At 40.5% G+C, this 21767-nt stretch overlaps 1 protein-coding gene across 3 annotated transcripts; it reads left to right on the top strand.

Moving 5' to 3' along the window:
- Positions 1 to 810: 810 nt before the first annotated feature.
- On the top strand, positions 811 to 21612 carry usp36 (ubiquitin specific peptidase 36). Of its 3 annotated transcripts, XM_034041144.3 has the most exons (22): positions 2718 to 2909; positions 5963 to 5992; positions 8806 to 9067; positions 9453 to 9674; positions 10124 to 10234; positions 10951 to 11053; positions 11201 to 11268; positions 11407 to 11477; positions 11969 to 12051; positions 12563 to 12674; positions 13204 to 13344; positions 13681 to 13781; positions 13932 to 14070; positions 14575 to 14922; positions 15318 to 15599; positions 16330 to 16457; positions 17175 to 17894; positions 18124 to 18335; positions 19324 to 19506; positions 19941 to 20056; positions 20256 to 20398; positions 21119 to 21612. In XM_034041144.3, the coding sequence occupies exons 3-21, from the start codon at positions 8815 to 8817 to the stop codon at positions 20382 to 20384; spliced, it is 3522 nt and encodes a 1173-aa protein (XP_033897035.2). In that variant the 5' UTR covers positions 2718 to 2909; positions 5963 to 5992; positions 8806 to 8814; the 3' UTR covers positions 20385 to 20398; positions 21119 to 21612. The 3 variants fall into 3 exon arrangements, with proteins under 3 accessions (XP_033897034.2, XP_033897035.2, XP_033897033.2); XM_034041143.3 differs by lacking the exons at positions 2718 to 2909; positions 5963 to 5992 and adding an exon at positions 811 to 978; XM_034041142.3 differs by lacking the exon at positions 5963 to 5992.
- The last annotated feature ends 155 nt before the right edge of the window (positions 21613 to 21767 follow it).

Below are 21767 nucleotides of genomic sequence, written 5' to 3'. Positions count from 1 at the left end.
TTGACAATGCGGTGCAACACCGCCCCCTTCTGGTTTAGAATATACACTGCAAATCTAAATCAAATCTGACTATCCCTAAATAGGCCGACTGAGCATTGGATTGTGGTTGTTCAAGGGTGCTTGGGAAACAAAACGACTGGTAAAAGCCGGTTATGTTTGTCTACCATAGACGGCGCTGTGCGGAGCTTGGACTATTGTGTTTAAAACACAGGTCAATTGTGACAAAGTGCTGGCTGGGCCAAATCAGTCGGTTTCTGCTCTTTGGCGGTAAACAGATTTCTGCAGCACGTGGTTTAATTTCTGCGTTTGGCACTTTGTCTGAGCTGCAAATATTTGTTTTTCTAACTCAAGGGGGTGGCACGACACCAGCAGGGTAGCAATTCATTATTCCATTGGGAAAAAAAATAAGGTAAAGAAACTCCCGTCGCAGATGATAAAATCATGTTTACACAGGGCGGATATACTATATTACCGTGTATCTCATTGCATGTTAAAATCCAGCTGTCACACGTACAAATAATACAAGCGTCGAAGAAGTCGATTTGCGATGAAGTGCAGTGAATTGATATGGAATATAATAATGTACATTTGCATTATTATTATTTTCTTTTTTTTCAGCAGAGACTGTATTACGTAGACCATAAAACCTGAAGCTTTCTGATAATGACCCTCTTAATGTAATAAATCTGCATTACTGTGTCGCTGTCCCTTTAAAGCAAGCTGTGTCCTTCAGATGGAAACGAATCTTGCGCTCGCTCTCTGAACAGACTTCGGCCGCACGTGTCCTGTGTACACGTGGTCGGGCTCGCGCTGTCTCGGATGTTGAGTTTCGCTGCGGCTCTCCCGCGGCTCCTCCTGGCTGCAGTTAGAGGAGGGAGCGAGCGGGGGCGCTGTGCGTGTTTGTGTGAGAAAACATATCAAGTGGAAACTGCGAGGGGTCTGCCGTACCAGAGCTGGAGAAAGACAAAACGCTCACAGGTAAAATATGAAAACACTTATTATCAATTGATATTAACTGTCACTGCTGTTTACTTTACTTTTTTTTTTTTTTTTTTTTAAATCACGGACACAAAAAATGACGATATTATAATTACAGTCACAAATCTTTGTTTAACACAGTCAAACTGACGTTGAGTACAGTAGATATTCTAATATCCATGAACGTTTATATTGTTTTTTTCAGATATAGGCAATTTAGCTTTTTATATACTTATATTTTTTGCTTTAATAATAGTACGTCTGTTGTTTTTGTCAGGTGACCTATACCTATAATATAACATTATCGTCCATATTAATTTTTTGTACTAAAATGTAGTTTTATATTCAATTATTCAAATGTTCCAGTGAAATATTCAGTTAATTTACAATTGCAAAGCAACAGATTATGAATAATAACATACATAAGTTATTTTTTTAGTCAGACACATGTCTAGCTATATAGACCTACATATCAATTTTAATATACACAAATATAGATATTCATATTCACAGTCACCAATTATATACTTTCATACTAAAATAATATTTTGATATTGTCAGGTGGCCAACCCATTCTGTCTACAAACTACCATATTTTTTCACACACATATATAACCGAGGCGCCTGTACTGTAGCTGTTATTTTACTGAATTTTAGTAATAAAATCTTGTGGAGTTGAATGGGCTACAATGTGTAACCTAAGTTTTAGCATGAGTTATTCGCTGTAGCTCTTTGCTTTACTTGTATGTGAACAAAATATTGCTTTGTTGAGGTGGAAATCAATCAGCTCATAGATTCATTTCTTTTGAGAAGAATCTGCCATCCAAGGGCCTACAGATCAGCCCTTTGTCAGATTGCGACGGAAACGAACTGGGAAATGTGGGAGATGCATCTTATAAATAGGTTATGTATGCCTCTTCAGTCACGATTATTATATTGCATTGTTAGAAATTTTAAAGCAGTTTGTGTGAACTCTATGGAGTTCGAGAAGTTATCAAGACTGGAAAAAAAACCAGTATGCATTGAAATAGATATAGAGAGAAAACTTAACATGGTATATCAATGTGGATGAGTGGTAGTCTAGTCTCTGCTCTGTGTTAAAAATCAGGAGCCTAGTAGTTTAAAAAGACACAAGGCCTGTCAGGTGTTTGCATGTGGTTGATAAGATCAAGTTTAGTTTTTGTAGGACAGTATACCGAAAATAAACAGAGTAATAAACAGAATGCTGGTGTTTAACCCGGGTACCGCCAAAGGTCCAGCCACGAGTTAAGTGTATGATTTAAATATGCATTGTTTTCCTGTGCATAAGACCACATTTACAGAAAGCATCTGAGACTTTAAACTGTGTTGCTACATTGATTGCTCTACAGTTTTATGTTCATCACCGGTCTGCAATGCATTTTATATATATTTTTTTAAGAAGAGAACAAAAAAGCCTTGACTGTTAGTGGTACTTGAGGACGGGGGTTGAAACCCGCTAATGAAGCGCCTCCATGAGAGAGGATTCTGCGGAGCTCTTTTGCAGGCATACAAACTGTGCTTATTTAAAAAAACAAAACAATGATGCTAAGATACTGCAACTGACCCTGTCTCACAGTGAAAGCAAAGCGCTGTTTTTCACGACCTTTGGTCTCAGCTCTCAGCTGTAACCTGAGTTGTAAACAAAGCGAATTTAAAATGGATTCCTCGAGTTGCCATAAGACCCTCCTCCCAGTGTCACTGATTAGCCGCATTCATCGTGACTGAAATCGGACGTCTTCATCGGACTAGCTTGCCGATTCGCCTAACGGGCTGCCAGTCACCGCTGCCCCGCCTTTTCATATTGCAGCATGGAGGATAGAATGTAAAAAATCTAGATACTGTGAAGCGAGCAAGGAGGGTGATCTTCCAAATTACAAAGACTCCCCCCCTGGAAAAGATCACAACAAAAGGTAAACACGGTTAGCATATTAAAATAACGCCCGATCTGTGTATTGCAGGAGGCTGTCATTTTGTAAAACGTGTATATTTGTCTTTAATTTTTGTTCGGTGGCGGTGGCCGTGTCCGCACGCTGCATGGGAGGGGAAGAAGGATCAGCGCGAGAGTGAGCAGAGATATGTACTTTCTTTATTCAGTCAAGGAATTGATCAGCCGCGTTTGATCTTCATATGTTATTGCTGATAAAAGGCGGTAGTTGCGTGCGCGTGTGTGTTTTAAATGAATCTGTCATTGCCTTTAACATTGTCAGCGTCTTATGCGTAATCGTGGTGGAGAGTGAAATACACATTCCCCATATACATTACAACAGCATGGTGGATTAGAGACTAAGCGACTGCATCGCCAGCTAAGTAAGGTGATTTTAAACGTTATCCTTCTGTTGCTGTACAGACTTTTTGTGATACACGAAAAAACAAATGTAGCATCTGTCGGTTCATGATCTATAAAATGTAAATCCGTGTGCTAGTCTATAAAAAAAAAATAATAATAGTGCCATCTACCCACGTTGCAACGTGGGGCTGGGAGTGGATGCGCGACTGTACGCGAGAAGAAGGGTTTCCGCTCATGTACCCACCATTAACTAAACTGAAGAGTTTACGTGCTGAATAAATCCGTTTTACAGAAGTTCACAAATTATACTCGCATTTGTAAAAAAGAAAAAAAAAATCTGGTCACAATTCAAATAAAATACTAATAAAAACCAACAGCAGCTTTGACACATTTTAAAAAGCTCAGCGAGTCCAGGCTGGCATGTTTTTACTGACTCTTACATTTATATTTGGTATACGCAATTACACAGGAGCAATTAAAAATGTGGATGCCTTTCCCAACCCCCCATACCACTAAATTCCTGTGACTTGTGGGGGTTGGTTTCTAAACTAGCTCTTTCACTGAAGTGTTTATCCATGAATTGGAGCTGCTTTTAATACAGACCCATGCATGCATCAGAGCTGTTACAGAAGATGTTACAGAAAGCTAATTACTGTACCGTTACTGCCTGGGCCTGATTTGAACTGCATATACAGTATCAGTAACTAACCTGTAGTACTGATCAGCCTGCTAACTGTATATATCTCTTAAACATGGTGGCAAATATGCTTATGTTTTACACTAACAGTCATTTTTGTGAACCCAGCATGTCGGGTACTTGCTGGATTTTACATGTGTAGTTGAACTGGTATAAACTACAGCACTTAACAAGTGATAGAAAATAGCTTATCATCCATCTCTTTTTTTGGTTTTGGGGGAAAAATATAAACACACCACAAAATGGGTAGTGAAGCAGTGGAACAAACATGTACCTTTCCAAATGGACTGTGGATTATTTGCTTTCAGGTACAGTAATTTGCATTTTTGCATACCCAGTCCAGAAATTAGTACATGTATTGCTTGTGTGATGGAACAACCATGGACAAGTTCTGGGTAACATTGTGAAAGCACGTGGTTGGGTGATTAAACATTGCTATAGCAGTGTGCCTGTTTGGTAGCTCACAGCCAAAATGCATACAGTGGTCTAGATATAAAATCTAATATTTCTTGTTTCATGTTGTTGTGCATGAAGTCTGACATGACTATAGCCAAGCTGTTCACAAAAATAACTTGTTTTCTGACAACAGCTGCTGTGGTTCGGTGGAGGGGAATACAGTACTAGGAAACTAAATACTTAAGTAAAAACTAGGGATTTGCTTTTGGTAAGTTTTATGAATGTTTAAACTCTTTGCAATGTCAGCGTTTAAACCATATCTACACACACACACACACACACACACACACAGTTTATATTAGGGCAGCAGTGTGGAGTAGTGGTTAGGGCGCTGGACTCCAGACCGGAGGGTCATGGGTTCAATCCCCAGTGGGGGACACTGCTGTTGTATCCTTGAGCAAGGTACTTTACCTAAAATTGCTCCAGTAAAAACCCAACTGTATAAATGGATAATTGTATGTAAAAAATAATGTGTAAAAAAATAATGTGATATCTTGTAACAATTGTAAGTCATCCTGGATAAGGGCATCTGCTAAGAAATAAATAATAATAATAATAATAGTATTACATTCTGATACTGACAGCCCTGGTTAGTATTTTCTAAGCAAATAAACCCTAAATAAGCAAATAACGTTTTAACATCGCAAAGACTGAACTACAAAGTAAAAATAAATAAATAAAAAAACCCACCTACACATCAAAGTATATATTGAAATGTTTATATTTATGGTTATAATTACAGTTGCTAGTGAAGATATAACTTTATACTATAGACATATTTAACACATCTTCGGATAGGATAATGTTTTTAGAATAGGTGTGTTTCTTAAAGGTTCATTTAACAATACTGAAACAGGAAACAATTACTTTTGTAGTTTTTATTTTGTTATAAGTTACTTTGCCCCAAATTATATGATTTAAAAAAAAAAATTATTGAGACGAACATCACTCACTGATGGTATAAATTGGGATAAATGTTTAGCTTATTTTATCTACATTATTTCTTATATATAGGTCTAAAATAAGAACTGTCCCAATTATTACATCTAATTGTAAAGCGTTAATACAGGTTCCCTTCTTATTCACACCTGTTGTTCCAGACCAGGCACGTCATATTCAAACTTATTTCATTATTTATCTCTCAAGGGTTTCTTACGGTTATTGTATTCTTTGCTTATTTGTATGGGTTATACACATGTGTATCTCCGTATATTAATAGGGTCAAAACAGTTGAATATTCTGAATCGGTGCTCTCACTGCTGAAGAGAAGTGGGGGGGCAGCGCTCCCCCGCGACCCACCAGCACTACACCCCTGACTGTGAGTAGAAGCATTTGTAATGCAGTACAGTAAGATGAATGAAGTTACAAAGTAGACACTGGAGGTATCTGCCTGTAGAATGTATCTCCTCTCTCATGGGAGTGCATATTCCCTTGCGAAAGGGATGTAGTTCAGCTGAGGTGCCTGTGTGTACACGTGCATGTCACACTTACATTTTCACTTTCATTTCCTATTTCTCGTTCAGGGACTGGCAACTCTGGCCCTTCCAGACCAGGTATGTGTTCCAACCATGTTCTTAATTATTTAATTGAACCAATTAACCCTCCAGCCAGACCTCAGAGTAGTTTCGTTGTACCTTTTAGGTGTAAAACAGCTCTCCAGAACATGCTCATCTATGATCTAGTTATTCATAGTCGAGAGGTACAAGTGGTGCAAACGGATGAAAAAGCTTACTAAATCCGACCCAGAAAAACAAAGGAATTCCTCAAAATACAGGTTTCAGTTGTCTTAAATCCTGCTACAGTACGTGGTAGCTGACTTAAGTCACCCTAGACATAAATGAAGGAACAATGCATACGCTACATGGGAAGGTATTGTCCTGTTGCACAAACAAGCTGTTTGTTGTGTCCTGTGACATTGATGCATTATTTTTTTCAACATGCACATGTACACAGTGCTGATGCAGCTTTTGCACACCTGCAGATAATTCATAAATGTAACGCTTAAAAATCGCCACTACTGTCAGTGACTTATTACCATGTCGTGTTATAGCAATGTTTCTGCAATGTTGCAGAACATATCGCACCATTTTTAGATGACTGCAGAGGTGTTCACCAGAATCTTTTGCAAGCTATATTAAACTCAAAAGTTCCATGGCTACTTACAGGGCTGGCTATATCTGCCACCAGTAGGCAGTTCAAGTTGCTTTAGTTCATTTCAGTTACCTTTGTAAGATGGATGAAACCACTGAACAAGTTCTCTGACAATTCCACAGCCTGGCCAAGAAGTCTCGCAGCTGACATGCTGCAGTGACACACAACACAGTAAATCATTATAAAAGAAATGGTAGTGTATGAAAAGTGTGCCGACTTAATTAAGACGTTATAAAATGCTTAGCGTGAGATGTAAGTTTTGGACTGCTTTTGGTTGCACATACCTGAAGCCTTGCTGCCTCTGATAAGTAATCTACGCATGTAACCAGGTGCAATATCTGGGGCATTATTCAGGCAGGAATCGTCTTGTGCCAGACTTTTATTTTATTTTTTTTCCCCACTAGTAATATTTGCACATTACCATTTGGGATTCTTAATAGGGATGTGCTTTTGGTACATTTTTATGAACGTTAAAATGTATGCAACATTTAACCCTCATTAGCTTGTCTCTGATTACTTTGAGGGCTTTGTTATTCTTAATACTGCATATCATTACATGAAGGTTATCTTACCCTTGTGTGTTTAATTCATGTGCTGCTGCTCCTGTACAGAGCTTGATGAGTAAGCTTATTCACGCATCCCTCTCTTACTGTAGTGTTTCAGTGAGGCATTGGGCGAGTGATGGTACAGGGTAAGGCATTGGCAATAAAAGCTGAATGTTTTGCTCCTCATGAGCTTGTTTGACCTGGCATCTCATTTTGTCCTGTGGGTATTGACAGGGATAGGTCTTGTTTGTTTTTTTAGCATGTTTATTCCTGGAACCAAAAACTGGAGGACAACATATAATAGTGGCCCAGCACAAGGCATATCAGATACACTAGGGTCTACCATGCATCTCTGTTTGGTTGCTTCTAAGAAATGGTGTGAAGGGTTAATATGATAGGGTACAGAGTACAGAGCCATGACACTGACTTTAGTACAGTGGATGCGCTACTGCCATAATTACCATGCTTTGGTAAGCTATGTATTAGATTACAATAGAAACAAATAGGAGTCTTTTTGGTATGATATTGCTATGCTTGGCTCTTGACAGCAAAGTGTTTTGGTCCTTACTGAGGTCTTTTTAAAAGACATTTGAAGCTGTTTGGTACATACTGCACTCCAACCATGAGAGATAGGGTTTTACTGCTTTACTAAGAACACTCCCAATTCAGAACATTGATGGATCTATTTCCAGTTTAAGCATTTTGAATGCAGTTTTATCCGCAGGGACAAGCCCTTTTTTAATAATAATTTTCTCTAGCAAGCTTTCAGACAATCAGTAGCACATTTGCAGCATTCATGAACGCATCCTTGTTGTGGGACTTTGATAATTATTTCATAGAGAAAATCAAATCATAAAATGATCCTTGCATTTTAAATTTGGCATTAATCTGAATTTTTTGACTGAATCAGCATGGTGGCTAAGTCTACATGCTTGCCCTTTACTGGGTCCGAGACATACAATTAGAGCTGTAAATTAATATAAATTTAATGTAGCAAATGTGAGGAGGAAAGTGTTAGGTTCAGTACTACAGACATAAACAACGTTGAATTTGTAATAATTCAAAGTCATTTTGTGCCATATGAAGCACCTGCTGTGTTTTAATTAAGCTCCTCTAAAGCTCACGGCACCCTGAAGCTGCCTGTATGCCTCAGCAGGAGCTTGTACCTTCTGCACCTTCTGGATAGCAATTCAGTGCTTCTGAAATGCCAGAAACAAACAGCCACATACACTGAGCAGGAATGCAGAGCGTCCACGATTGTTTGCTTCTGCTAGCTGTGAAGCTGTTTTCCTTAGTTGACGTTGCAGTCAGAAAACTGAAGCAGACAGCTGCCTATACATCTCATACATCATGTTCACAAAATGGCGTGTTACAGGACATGATTAGGTGAAGGAATCACAGAGGTAGTGAGAGTTGGAGGAGCTGAAGATTTGGAGCACGGTAAAGCGAATAGTTTAATAATTTTATAATTGCTAAACATTTAATATTTAAACATGTATTTTTCATCTATATTTCCGGGGCTAATTCCAGGCCAGGATGCCCATTCTTTTGGCTCTGTATTCTTTATAATTATCAGTGTAATTGAGAAGGCACATTTCGGTCAATCCCGAACAATGACTTTACTGTGCTATGTGTTTGTAATAAATGACTTTGCCTCTGCTGTGTTGCAGTGATGCACGATGCCCATAGTGGACAAACTGAAAGAGGCTCTGAAGCCGGGTCGGAAGGACTCTGCTGACGACGGCGATCTCAACAAGCTCCTAGCGTCCTCCGCAAAGAAGGTGCTGCTGCAGAAGATAGAGTTTGAGCCTGCCAGCAAAGGCTTCTCCTACCAGCTGGAGGCACTCAAGAGCAAGTATGTCATCCTCAACCCCAAATCTGAGGGAGCGACAGGACAGAGGCCCACAGATGTGATCCAGATCAAAAAACAAGGTGTGTACTGCACAAGGCCAGGGTGGGCAGCAGTTGGGTATCTACGGCTATGTTGGTGGCTGTTATTGAGTACATTGCCTTGTGTAAGCAATTAGTAGCCCAGTATCCATAGAGTAACCCTTGTGTTGCTGTGTATTGGGTGGACTGTCATTGCTGTATTCAATCCACATGCTGTGTGACGGTATTTTAATTCACAGAAGACATGTTTACGGATGAAGATCTCGTATTGCCTGTGGATGATCAATGTTTCCCTCTGTGCAATGTCAAATGTGATATGACCAGGTTGTACACCATGAACCAGAATGTTATTTCCCTGGAAAAGATGTAGGTTAGCATCTGGCTAACAGTCTTGTTAGTGTAATTTAATTTCTTTGCTTGTCTGTAGTCTCAGAGAATGCGAGTGGGGGGCACAGCGATGGCATCCCTGCCCCTCACAAGATGCTGTTCCCGAGGAACAGGCTGTCCATGAAGTGGGAGCGAGTTTATCGGGTTGGAGCCGGCCTCCACAACCTGGGTAACACCTGCTTCCTCAACTCCACTGTGCAGTGTCTTACCTACACCCCACCACTAGCCAACTACCTCCTGTCCAAGGAGCACAGCAGAGCATGTAAGCCACACTACCTCATCTCTTCTCTACTTCTCTCTTGAACCTTGCTTCCAGTATTCCTAGATAGCTATGTGAATGGATTAGTGCATGTGATCCCGATTTATTGGGAGAATCTCCTTAATAATGAGATAGGGGGTTAAGATTAAAAAAAAATGAATCACAAACTTTGTGAAAAACTTGCCTTTGTCATTTGAGAAGTTTTTAATTAGCAGAAGTATTTATTTATTTATTTATTTATTTATTTATTTGTTCATTTTTTTGTTATAAACTGCAGATACATAGCTGCCCTGTTCCAATTGCAGTCTAACACAATTTGTGTGTCTGATAAACAAAGACAGCAACAACAACAATTGAGAAAGTGTTGTCTTGCTGCGTGCCTCACTTTTTAAAGCCTAGCTGCTTTTTTTTGTGCAATACAGTCTAACGGCACCTATGTCTTTCTATTTCAGGTCACCAGTCTGGGTTTTGTATGATGTGCATTATGGAAAACCACTTAATCCAGGCTTTCGCCAACACTGGCAACGCCATCAAACCAGTCTCCTTCATCAGAGACCTGAAAAGTAAGAGATGGTTTATCTTGTATAGAAATAAAATACTGTAATTTCAAAGATAGAAACAAATGTTGTATAATATATAAGAATCCATGCCTGTGCTGTCTATTTTTTCTATCTTTTTAATATCAGTAAATAGCATGTTTTTATGATACATGTGTAGAATCATTAGTATCACTGTGTAGGTCTCCTCTTGCTTCTAAATTCACTGCGCACCCTCTGGATTACAATTTGCAGTCTGCTGCATTTGCCTCACGTGATCCCCCTGCCCTTGTTGCATCTTGGAGCTGGCTGCTTCTTTTACTGTGGCATAAAATTAGATGGTAATCAAGATCTAGATACAAACAGAACAATAACGAAAACCAATACTTTCGCAGTATTGACACCTGCAATTCCGGAATGGCTGTAGAGCCCTCTGCTGCGATATGCACTGGTTTTGTAACTGGTGATTAAAGTTGACTGGTAAATGCACCACAGATTGTATTTTGCTGGCATTGCATTTTCTTGGATTGGGTTTACAAATTGACAAGGTCTTAATTTGTTTTCACTTTAATATTAACTGTGCAGTCATGGCTGAAATGTATTAGGTAGCAGAAGAGCACTAACTCCTTGATTTTATATTATTATTCTCAATGGTACAGTTCAAGATTTTTTTTTTTTAAATCAGATGCCTCCAGCAGATTTTGCTGTAGATTACTTTTGTAAAATGTTTTTTTTTCTTTAAGAAATTGCCAGACATTTCCGCTTCGGGAGTCAGGAGGACGCACATGAATTCCTGCGCTACACCATTGATGCTATGCAGAAAGCCTGCCTTAACGGTTACACCAAGTAAGTGACAAATTTTCTTCATTTGAAAGTAGTTCCTGAATTATTAAACTGCTTCATTTTACGCCAAGTGGAAAATTGTGTTGTTTTTCAAAGTACCAGAAACTGTATCCACGTACGTATCTTCCCTTTTTTATTTTTCAATTTCAGATTAGACAGACAAACACAGGCTACCACTTTAGTCCATCAGATATTTGGAGGTTACCTCAGGTCAAGAGGTAAGCGCTGTTTAATCATCAGCAATATATCATAATATTGCTTTTATTGCATGTTCCTTTCCAGTGATAATATTAATTGAGTAAGAGGGAGATGTAAATGATCTACAACCCCTTTATTTTCTTTGATCTCCCCCCTAGTCAAGTGTTCCGTTTGCAAAAGCGTGTCGGATACCTACGACCCTTATCTGGACATAGCGGTTGAGATCCGGGTAAGTGAGGCATTAGTGCGTGCAGATTCTGTTGCTAAAAGGACAGAGAGACCTGAACAGCTAGCTGGTGAATTGAAAACACCCTGAAGCAAAGAGGAATGAGCACTCTGCCTCAGAGACCTGCTCTACCTTTTCTGTACCCAGGTAATCTCCTTGGAAAATGTTATATGCAGTAATTCTCACTGATGCACCACATAGTAAATGCATACTTTTCATATTTTATCATGAAGATCTAAAAGTTGTGCCATACACTTGTGCTTACAGCTACGTAACCTATGTTAACTGATTCATTTTCCTGTGGAAATTCTATTGTTGCGGCTACAATTTGGTATAGTGTGGGTTTAGCAAAATAAATGTGTCCTTTTTGGATTGTAAAAGATGCTTAGTGTTTTTTTTTTTTTTAATCGAGCACATTGTAAACCTGGGTTATAGATGCAGTAAAACCTTAAGCCAGCCTTTTAGATTTAAAGAGCCGTTTTGTCTGTTTGCAGCAAGCTCCAAACATTGTCAGAGCTCTCGAGCTGTTTGTGAAGCCAGATGTCCTGATTGGAGAGAACGCCTATATGTGTGCAAAGTGAGTTCTGTGCAAAACTTTGAACATCCGAACAGTGTTTTCTGTTTGCTTACACATACTACACAAGGCATTGCTAGAAAAAAAACCCTCTTTGGCATTGCCAGGCTTCATTGCAACAACAAAATCCTTGTTTCTTGGCGAGATCCCTGACCAGTATTGGTCACTCTCCCCGTGCAAGATGCCCATGAACTTTATTTATTTATTTATTCATTTATTTTTTGAATACCGAATATCCTAATTTAAATGTTGGTGATACACATTTTCAGAGGTTTCTAAGAATGATTTGTGTAATGATTGAGGGATGCATGTTACCAATGGTAATAGCTGCTTGTAACATAAGAGTAGGACATATCTTTTTCTTTCTTTTGCATTTTTTTTTTGGGCGTGGAACATCAATTCAATTCCGACAGCAATGGCTAATTTGTATTCTGTGTTTCTGTAGTGTAGGAATGTTAGAAAAAAAAGTGTGATCTTAATTTGTTTATTTATTTTATGTCCTTTTTCTCCTCAGGTGCAAGAAAAAAGTGCCAGCGTCTAAACGGTTTACGGTTCATCGGCCGTCCAACGTCTTAACCTTGTCTCTCAAGAGGTTTGCGAACTTCAGCGGAGGCAAGATCACCAAGGTGAATGCGAGACGGATTTCTTAAACGAGATGCAATACCGTTTTGATTAGCGTATAAAGCACATAAGGGTCATTCTAGCTCAAGTGGACACAATTCTGGGGAGGTCGTTCTTCCATTAGGGGTTTATACCTGAGCCACATGTGATTAAGGAAATGGGGCCAGTGCAGGTGTGCATGCAAGTGAAGAGCTGTGTAAATGATGCAGCTCCACATGGTGAGTCGGTGGTAAAAATGCCAATTGTGGGCGATGACCTAGACGAATACCATTATCATTTAAAAACATGTTTCAAGTGCTTTCCAACCAAAAATGCACAAAAAGTATTGATAGGGGGAGTAAGCCCCATTGGTCCATTTCACCTGGAGTGACCCAGAAGGCAGTGTACAGATGGCTAAAATGTCGTTTTGAGTACAGATGGACACACATGAAGAGTCGGTTACTGCGGTTTCAAAATACATTGTAGGCTTTGGTTAGCTTTTTGATGTTAACAGTCACAGGGATAATGTAATTAGATCCGTTTCTGTTTCCTCAGGATGTTGGTTACCCCGAATTCTTGAATATCCGCCCATACATGTCCCAGAGCTCCGGGGACCCTGTTATGTATGGACTGTACGCTGTTCTGGTGCATTCTGGATATAGCTGCCACGCTGGTCACTACTACTGCTATGTTAAGGTGAGATATCCAAAGTAGGCTTCGTGTTATTGGGTGTTCAGGAACTTAATCTTTGCATGTTCTGTTTTTATGGACTTTTAGGGGATAATAGTTAATCACACACCTGCTGGGCTAGTTTATCCCAAACACGGCATGCTCAGCTCTCATACGGTTTGCTGGTTTTGTGCTTATTAACAGGTTGTGATGTATACTTATTTATTTAAAAAAAAAAAAAAAAAAAAAAAAAAGTCAAAACCATAAAAAACAATCAGCATTCTGAGGCGCTGTGTTACTACCATTAAGAGATACTTAGCTAAAGGTAGCTAAAGATAAAGCTGCTGTTTATTCCTCCTGCAGGCCAGCAGTGGACAGTGGTACCAAATGAATGATTCCGTGGTGCATGCCAGCAATATCAAAGTTGTTCTCAACCAGCAGGCCTATGTTCTGTTTTATCTAAGGTAAGGGTATACACAAAATCTGGTTTGTTTTTGTGTCTGGAAAACTAAAAGAATGTGTCATGTGTCTTTATTTATCTGCATTGTGAGACGTTGTGCTTCAAGATTTTGTCTTCATATTTGGTACTCCTTTTTTTTATTATTTCTATAAAGAATCCCAGATTCAAAGAAGAGCTTGGATGGTCTCGGGTCTAAGCAGAGCTCAATCCAGTCTGGTAGGAACAGCATGACACCAGAACTAACAAAGAAATCCCCTCTTAATGGAACTCTTTCTTCACCGCAAGTAGGGAAGGTGAGACCATGCAGCATGTTATAAACATACATAACATCATTAAGCTGCATTTGTACTCTGGATTTATTATAAATTTACTATAGTGTCTACTATATACAGTTGATAGTGTAGGAGTATGCCGTCTCTGCTTTGTAATTGTTTCCGATATTAAAGTCTTGCTATGACTGTAGGCTATAAACTGCTTTAAAAAAGAAACCCATAAAATCAAACTTTATTGCTTGTAACAAAGTTGTAATATAATTTCTATTTCAAGGTAGCTGGGCTGAACTTACCTGTATTACATGTTGGTCGAAAATGTGGCAAAAGGAGCTGACCCTAGCTATAACATTTAGTCAGCTAGACTGTACTTGGTGTAGTAACATAACCCCCAGCTACAAGGCAGCCTAAATAGTCATCAGCAGATGAAGTCCTCACATATAACAACATAACATTTTTTTTTTTTTTACAATTATATGAACAAATACATTTTCTGTTTTAAATATATGTCTTCTTTGATTTTCTCAGAAACTGGAGTCCCCGCAGTTGAGGAAGATCCAGGCTACTGATGGAGTTGGTATTCCGGTCCCCCGTAACGGCACCAGCCAGTCCCCGAAGCTCTCGCAGGGCTCCCAGTCCCCCAGGACCCCCTCCAAGCCTTCCAACGCCCCTGCTGTGATCGACGAGCCGATGAAAAAGGTGAAGAAGCCATCGCCGCCACTTCAGGCACGGGGCAGTCATGGGCCGGTTGTTAATGGTACCGGTGGAGGCAGGCCTGAGAGCGACAAACGATACGGGTCTGAGAGCCGGGGCCTGGCCATGTCTACCTCAATGAAATCACTGTCGGAGGCAACTGCAAAGGGGCAGGATCAGAAGGTAAAGACTATTGACATTGCAGGCTGCTCCTACCTGGAGGTCTGCTGTAAAATGCGTTTGTCTTCTTTTATACTATCATGTGTTCAAAGACCTTTGGTTAATGTGGTGGTGGCGGCTGCTGCTTCTGCTGCTGTGACATCTCTAGGTAGAGAGATGAATAAGTACATTAAAGGAATATGTAAGACAGACTTGCCATGTCATGCCTCGTGTCTTTTTGTGTCTTTGTTTTGAGTGATTGTGTCGAGTTCGCTGCAGACCATTTATCAACTTTATTTAGTCTGAGTCCTTAAAATTAAAGTTTGGTGCACTGTGTAAATAATTGCAGAAACTGCTAAACACTTACGGGAGGTAGTCTTTTTACAATAACTCAATGTTAGATGTGATGTGACTTGCAGGATTTGGACCCTGGTGAATCCCATCGCAAGGAGAAGGGGAGCCCTCGTGGCATTCCCAATGGAGACACCCCCACAAGGAACTGTTTGAACGGATTTCAGTCAACCAGTCGAGGGACACCAACCCACGCTGCCACCAATGGCAAGGGAGCTGATCTGAGTGGTACAGAGGAGCAGAAGATGGTGGTGAAGTTAAAACCCCAAGCCCTGATGAACGTCTCCTCCGAACCCACCAGCACCATGTCGCCCCCGCCTGCCAAGAAGCTGGCACTCTCAGCTAAGAAGGTGAGAGTACACTGTGGGCTTGCAGCAGCGCCTCTAGTTGTCCAGTACCCAAGGCAGAATGAAAGATAGAACCTCTTGGGCTAAACGGTCTGTAGACACAGTCCCTGAAAATATGACTACAAAAACAAAGCTGTCAAAACGTGCTGTTACCTGGACTGTTTTAAGGGTACTTGAGGGCCAGAGCTGAGACCCACAAGTATTGTTCATAATAAATTAGGTTTTTATTTTTGCATTCAACTGCAATGCAAAAATACCTAAATATAAAACAACACTGGAATTGGTGAACAGCTTCAGAAACTACATCAATGCTTGTAGTGTATTATTTTCAATCAGGTTTAATTTGATGTTCTAAAAACTATAAACATTCAGAGTTACGCTAGTTCAACCCGGTTTAATCATTAAGACATTTTTATTGCATATTCTCACAAGCTGTGAGCTGTGCCGCTATTGTCTTTTTAACTGAAGCTAACAACCGCCTGTCGTGTCTTTTTGTTCAGTGAGAGTTGTTTTCGTATTTCTTAGCCTGCTTTTTCAGTCTTGCTTTCTACGTTTTCTATCCTTTCGTTCTAACCATTTCTGATTATTCTCTGTCATACCCTTTTCTGTTTGTTTTTTTATTTTCCTTTTTTTCTTTTTATTTCCTTTTGTCTTATTTATTTTAATTTTTTTCACATTCATGGATGCGGTTTTTTTTAGACCACCAAGTTTTTATTTATGTCAATAACTGCAGGCGGACAGCTCCCTCCAGACACCGAGCGGCAGTGAGCCTCAGTTCTCTCCACGCCATCCGTCCAGCAATCCCCCTCATCCAGTGAAACACCAACACCTCACCTCCTCATCGCCAGCACACAAGAACAGGTATTTAGTCCCATAAGAGACTCCCTAGAACACTCGTCTCCTGAGACAAACAACTTCTGAGTTCCAGAGATGCTGCTGAGAATTCTGGTAGTTTCTGCTTTGCTGTCTCATAAGTTGTCTTGGCATAGTACAGTTTTATTTCGATTCTACTACTGCTACAAGTACACCCAACTATACATAGTACAGTGCCAAGGCAGTCATTTTATTGAGGGGTTCTGGGTACGCTATTTATTTACGGCATCAGAGCCCTGAGAGATTTTGATTTATTAAAGCTAGTTTACATAATCTATTCTATTAGGGACTTATAATTGAGAAAGTTTTCTTAAAGAAGCTATGTATAAAAGTAAAAATCCAGTTTAAAAGGACACTACGTCACATAGGCCTACATTTTCTAAAGAGTTAATTGTTTTCATCGTATTATATGTTTTATGTTAAGTTTTTTTTTTCTGCTTGGATGCTTTTTTACCATTCGTTAACTATTCCAGCAAAAACTTCCCCTGAAAAGAAAATCTGCCTTGGAGTCTTTTCAGAAGCTTTTTTTTTTTTCTGGGATAGAAGTAAGCATGGAAAATGATCTTGGCAGAAACAATAAAAGAGAATTGTACAGAACCAACATAATAGGATATTAGTGGCAATAAATAGTGCAAGGAACGCGTTATGTGGTTGATTAGTGTATACAGTACTCCTGGCGTTCACATGTTCCTCTTCTCTTGGCAGGGTTCTCCCATCCCATTCTCTCAAATTGCAGACTCCATCTAAATTAGGATTAGGCTCTGCATGTAGTAATAGTAGAAACCCCAAGAAAATGTCAGTTTCCTTTGAATCTGATTCACTGAACTCGCAGCGGCCCTCTTCCTCCCACCTCAACGGATTTGCAGCCACAGCTATGGTGCTCCACAGCCCATCTGGCCCTGACTCCAAGGCACCAGTCGAACCCGGGACTGCTTCAGAAACTCTTCCCGCTGGTACCTTGGAGCCTGAATCCAGCCTTAACCGCAAAAGAAAAAAGAAGAAACATAAACGCAAATCAGAGGGAGTGGGAGAGGAGTGCCCACCACCAGAGCCTGAGGTATCTGCAGAGGCCAGCTGCGAGGAAGCGACAGAGGTCCCTCACAAACAGAAGAAGAAAAAGAGGAAAAGGAGGAGGGACGAGGAGTCAGGGGCAACGGACCCTCTCAGGACAAGCGTGCACACTCACCTGGAGGAGAAGGAAGAGGACTGGAGTCTCGCTGGAGCATGGAGCATCACTACGTGCACACAGCACAGTGAGAAAGGTGAGCCCGAACACACGGCCAGACAGGGCGACGCTTCAGGAGAATCTACCTTGCACAGTCCTGGAGGAACGGCAACGAGAGTCAAAAAGAAGAAAAAGAAGCAAAGCGAGAAACACAGAGAGACAACTGTAGAAGAAATGGTTCCAGAGCCTGTGTTGGAAAGGTGCGGTTTCATTCCTTTCATCATGTGCTTTTTTCAATAATGGATGTTTTTAGGGAAGTAAAAGCATGCACAAATATGTTCTCATGCCCATGTGTTTTTTTTACCTGGCAAGGGTGCTATACTGTCCTTGGTCACTGTAGGGCTAGTCACTTGGGTGGAATGCTGTAAGGCATTTTTTTTTTTATGAATTTTGACCTAATGTGACTTTCCCGTTCGTTTCCCTCACTAGCTCGATACTGGAGGACCAACAACCAGCAATGAACACGGATGAACTGACAGAATCAAAAAAGAAGAAAAAGAAGCACAAAAAAGAAAGGGAGGACAAAATCAAGGAAAGGAGGAAGAGAAAGAGGAGTGTGAGTGACGAGGAAGATGCTGGTTTCGATCCCATTCCAGTGGAGCACACTGTTAACGGGGAAAGAGACAGAGAAGCCAAACAAGGTACAGAAGTGGCTTCCGACACCCTATTAGACATTTAAATGTACCTTTTTTTAAATCCAGTTATGCCAAGATGATACTTTTTGTTTCCAGTGATGGTCTGCTTCTCTGTTAGCTACGAGGAGCAAGGATTTGAAACTTTAAACTGTAAGTTGAAACAGGAAATCTTAAGGTTTGCAAGCTGCTGGTGTGTGTGTTTTTCCCCCTTCCATATCAAGGTTTCATAGACAGATCACATGTTCCTTACACTAGATTTAAATAAACCACAGCTGTAGCTTGTTTCTCTCACTGCAATACAAAGTAAAATCTTGCATTAACCAGACATGTCGTGCAGATACTGGAAACCAGGTGTTCTCGTTAAAGCAAGATCCTTTCCTATGAAGGAAAACAACAAAATCCACAGCAAACATGACATTCATGAAAGTGGCTTTCACACAACCATCCGGTAGCTTTGCGGTCAATTTATTCAGCGCCTGTCAGGCGCATTGGGTCTAATTTATTTTCACACAAGCTGTTTATTTTATACGCGCTGTTTAAAAGTAATTTTATTCACAGTAAAACAGGATTAAAAGGCACCGCATATCAAAAGGACACTCGGTACTGCATTTCCAGACCTGCCCCGCTCCTTGTTTGCTGTATTTATCACATCTCTTCATAGTAGTGCATACTGATAAATCATCTCCTGATCACTCGATTTATCACCAAACTCCTCAATAATGCTATCCAAGTTATTATTTATTACTTTAACATCTCAAAAAGCTTGGCAAATGTCAGTGATTTTCTTTGAGCATTGGATGCGGAAGCAGCTGTCTTGTTTGTTTATGTCTGTGGTGAAGGGACCATGCGTATTGCTCAGATCCGCCTCACGGTTTTCTTTTTCGGCTTCTATCGGCCTCTCGGCCATTGAAAGCTTTTCTCGTCCGCAAAGGGTTAAACTCTGGACATGCGTAGAAACTATATATTTCAATGCCTGGTTTGTTTTTTTCCACAGCTGCAGTCTTCGTTTGGGACAGCCAGGTTCAGGATGGTTATAAACGTACAGTGAACGCTCCCACGTCGGAGAGCACTTGCCCAGCTCCAAAGCCTTCTAGTCTTGCCTGGGATGGCAAAAAAGGGTCCAGTGTGGTGGATGAGCTTCTTAAACACTCCATGGATAAGGCATATGGAACAGAAGGTAGTTGTGACTAACATATAAGACTGTTTTGAAACTGCAGTTGGGTCTGCTACGGTAGTGTGAGTTCCTTTTCTCCCTCAGTACAGGGACACAGTCAGTTTAGAAGTAAACTGGCAGGACAAACTCTCACACACAGAGAGTGGTGGGTGTATGGAATGGGTTGCCAAGCCTTGTTGTTGTTGCTGATTCATTGTGGTCCTTTCAAGAGCCGTCACATGCTTTTCTGTGATCAATTAGGGTTTTTTTTTTTGGTTTTTTTGGGGGGGGGAAGTTAAACAGCTTCGATTTGGTAAGTTTACTTAACTTTGTAACTCCTTCCCCACGTGCTATAGGTATGGTATCAAGAAAATCAGCACTTACTGTGGAAGATTGTTACTGTTTTTAGTCATCCTCCTAATTTCCATTTTTTTTCTTTTCTTTTCTTCCTCTTCTAGTCCTGACTTGGGAGGGGGCTCTGTCTGCTGTCAGCCGGGATGCTATTGAGGATGCTAGATCTGCTAAAAACGACACTGTGATTGATGAATGGGACGAAGATTTTGACACCGGAAAGGTGAGAGGTGCCAGACGACCAGCCTTTTATTGTCCAGTCTTCATTTTGTGCTGTTACTTGTTGGCTAAAATGTACTCTACCCTCCTTTTTTAATATTCACAACGCCTGCAACACAAGTGCTGCTAGTGAAAAGAACTGGTTAAATAAAATACATAAAGGCAGCTAAGTTTTATTTTATTCATTTTTTTTGGTTCATCAGGTTAAGAAAATTAAATTTAAAAAGGAGAAAAAGAGAAACTTCAACGTCTTCCAGAAAATGCAGACCCATCGTAATTTCTGGTCGGCCACCCATCCAGGGAAGTTTGCCAGCCTCGGTTACCGATACTGAACTGGGAGGTTCGGGTGAGTACAGAAATAAATCCACAAGTCATGGTATTTTTATCCTTTCCCTTTGGGTAGCCTTCCCTTTACAGCAGTAATAAAGTCAGATGAGCGCTTCGACAAGGTGTCTTGTGTTCCAGGAAATAACACTGGATTGCAGTAAGAGTTTATTATTCCCCTGAAATTAAATGCTTCCTCACTGCATGTATTCCAGTGATGGATTTATTTATTTATTTATTTATTTATTTTAATTTAGTATTCACCAATTGTTTTTTATCGTTTTCTCCCAATTTAGAATAGCCAATTATTTTGTAGGCTCAGCTCACCGCTACCACCTCCGTGCTGACACGGGAGCAGCGAAGACAAACACACGCTGTCCTCCGAAGCATGTGCCATCAGCAGGCCGCTTCTTTTCAGACAGCAGACCCACCATGCAGCCACCTCTGAGCTACAGTGTCGGAGGACAACGCAGCTCTGGGCAGCTTACAGGCAAGCCCGCAGGCGCCCAGCCAGACTACAGGGGTCACTGGTGCGCGGTGAGCCAAGGACACCCTGGCCGACCTGTGCGCTGCCCCCTGGGAGTGCCTGTCCACGGTCAGCAGTGGAATAGCCTGGATTCGAACCGGCGACGTCCAGACTATAGGGTGCATCCTGCACTCCACGCAGAGCACCTTTACCGGATGCGCCACTTGGGTGCCCCCAGTGATGGATTTTTAAAGTTATTTTTTTGTGTCCCTACAGGTAAAACATATACCTTTAAGAATATGGAATAATGAAGGGATCATACAGGGATTCGGCAACGAGCATCTGTAGAAGATTTTGAGTCTCCTCCATGCGATGCAGTGAATGTGAAAATCAAACATCATTGTCATTATCCTCCTCCGTGTCTAATGCTGTCTGGAGGCCTGAAGCTTCTCTGAACCAAAGGAAGGCTGGAAGCCATAAGAGGACCGTACTGAACTGTAACTCACTGCGTGGCATGCCAGCCAGCCGCTGCTGTGAAACAGTGTGTACAAACTGCTAGGTGCAGGGGTTCATTTTTGATTAAATTCTATTTTGACTCTGGGTCTGTTTTAGTAGAATGTATACCAAGTACAAAACCACTTCTTTACTATTCTGCTATCTTTATATTGAAGAATATATGAACACAGTAGTGGTTCAGTGGTAAAGCCGTAATGTTTTAGTGGCTTGTACTAAATAACTGTAATTATAAATGTATATGTTTGGTTTTCATAGTCCTTAACAATTTGTACTTATTATGTATACAACTTTATAGAGGATGTGGGTGTTATGAGTTTAGTTGCCCATTTTAAAAAAGGAAATACAATATTGTAGTTAAAATACTGAAAATCTAGTATAACGGTTGGTATTGAGAGGGGATGGTCCTCTC

Source organism: Acipenser ruthenus, chromosome 19, assembly GCF_902713425.1.
Source record: "Acipenser ruthenus chromosome 19, fAciRut3.2 maternal haplotype, whole genome shotgun sequence".
Lineage (NCBI taxonomy): Eukaryota > Metazoa > Chordata > Actinopteri > Acipenseriformes > Acipenseridae > Acipenser > Acipenser ruthenus.
Note: the sequence above shows the minus strand (reverse complement) of the source record. Positions and strands in the feature narration are given on the sequence as shown.

Bases quoted from the DNA above. Each gene is read 5' to 3' on its own strand.
- usp36 (XM_034041143.3), top strand. From the start codon at position 8,815: ATGCCCATAGTGGACAAACTGAAAGAGGCTCTGAAGCCGGGTCGGAAG. The intron at 12,675-13,203 runs GTGAATGCGAGA...CTGTTTCCTCAG, and splicing joins GCGGAGGCAAGATCACCAAG to GATGTTGGTTACCCCGAATT. The intron at 13,782-13,931 runs GTAAGGGTATAC...ATTTCTATAAAG, and splicing joins TATGTTCTGTTTTATCTAAG to AATCCCAGATTCAAAGAAGA.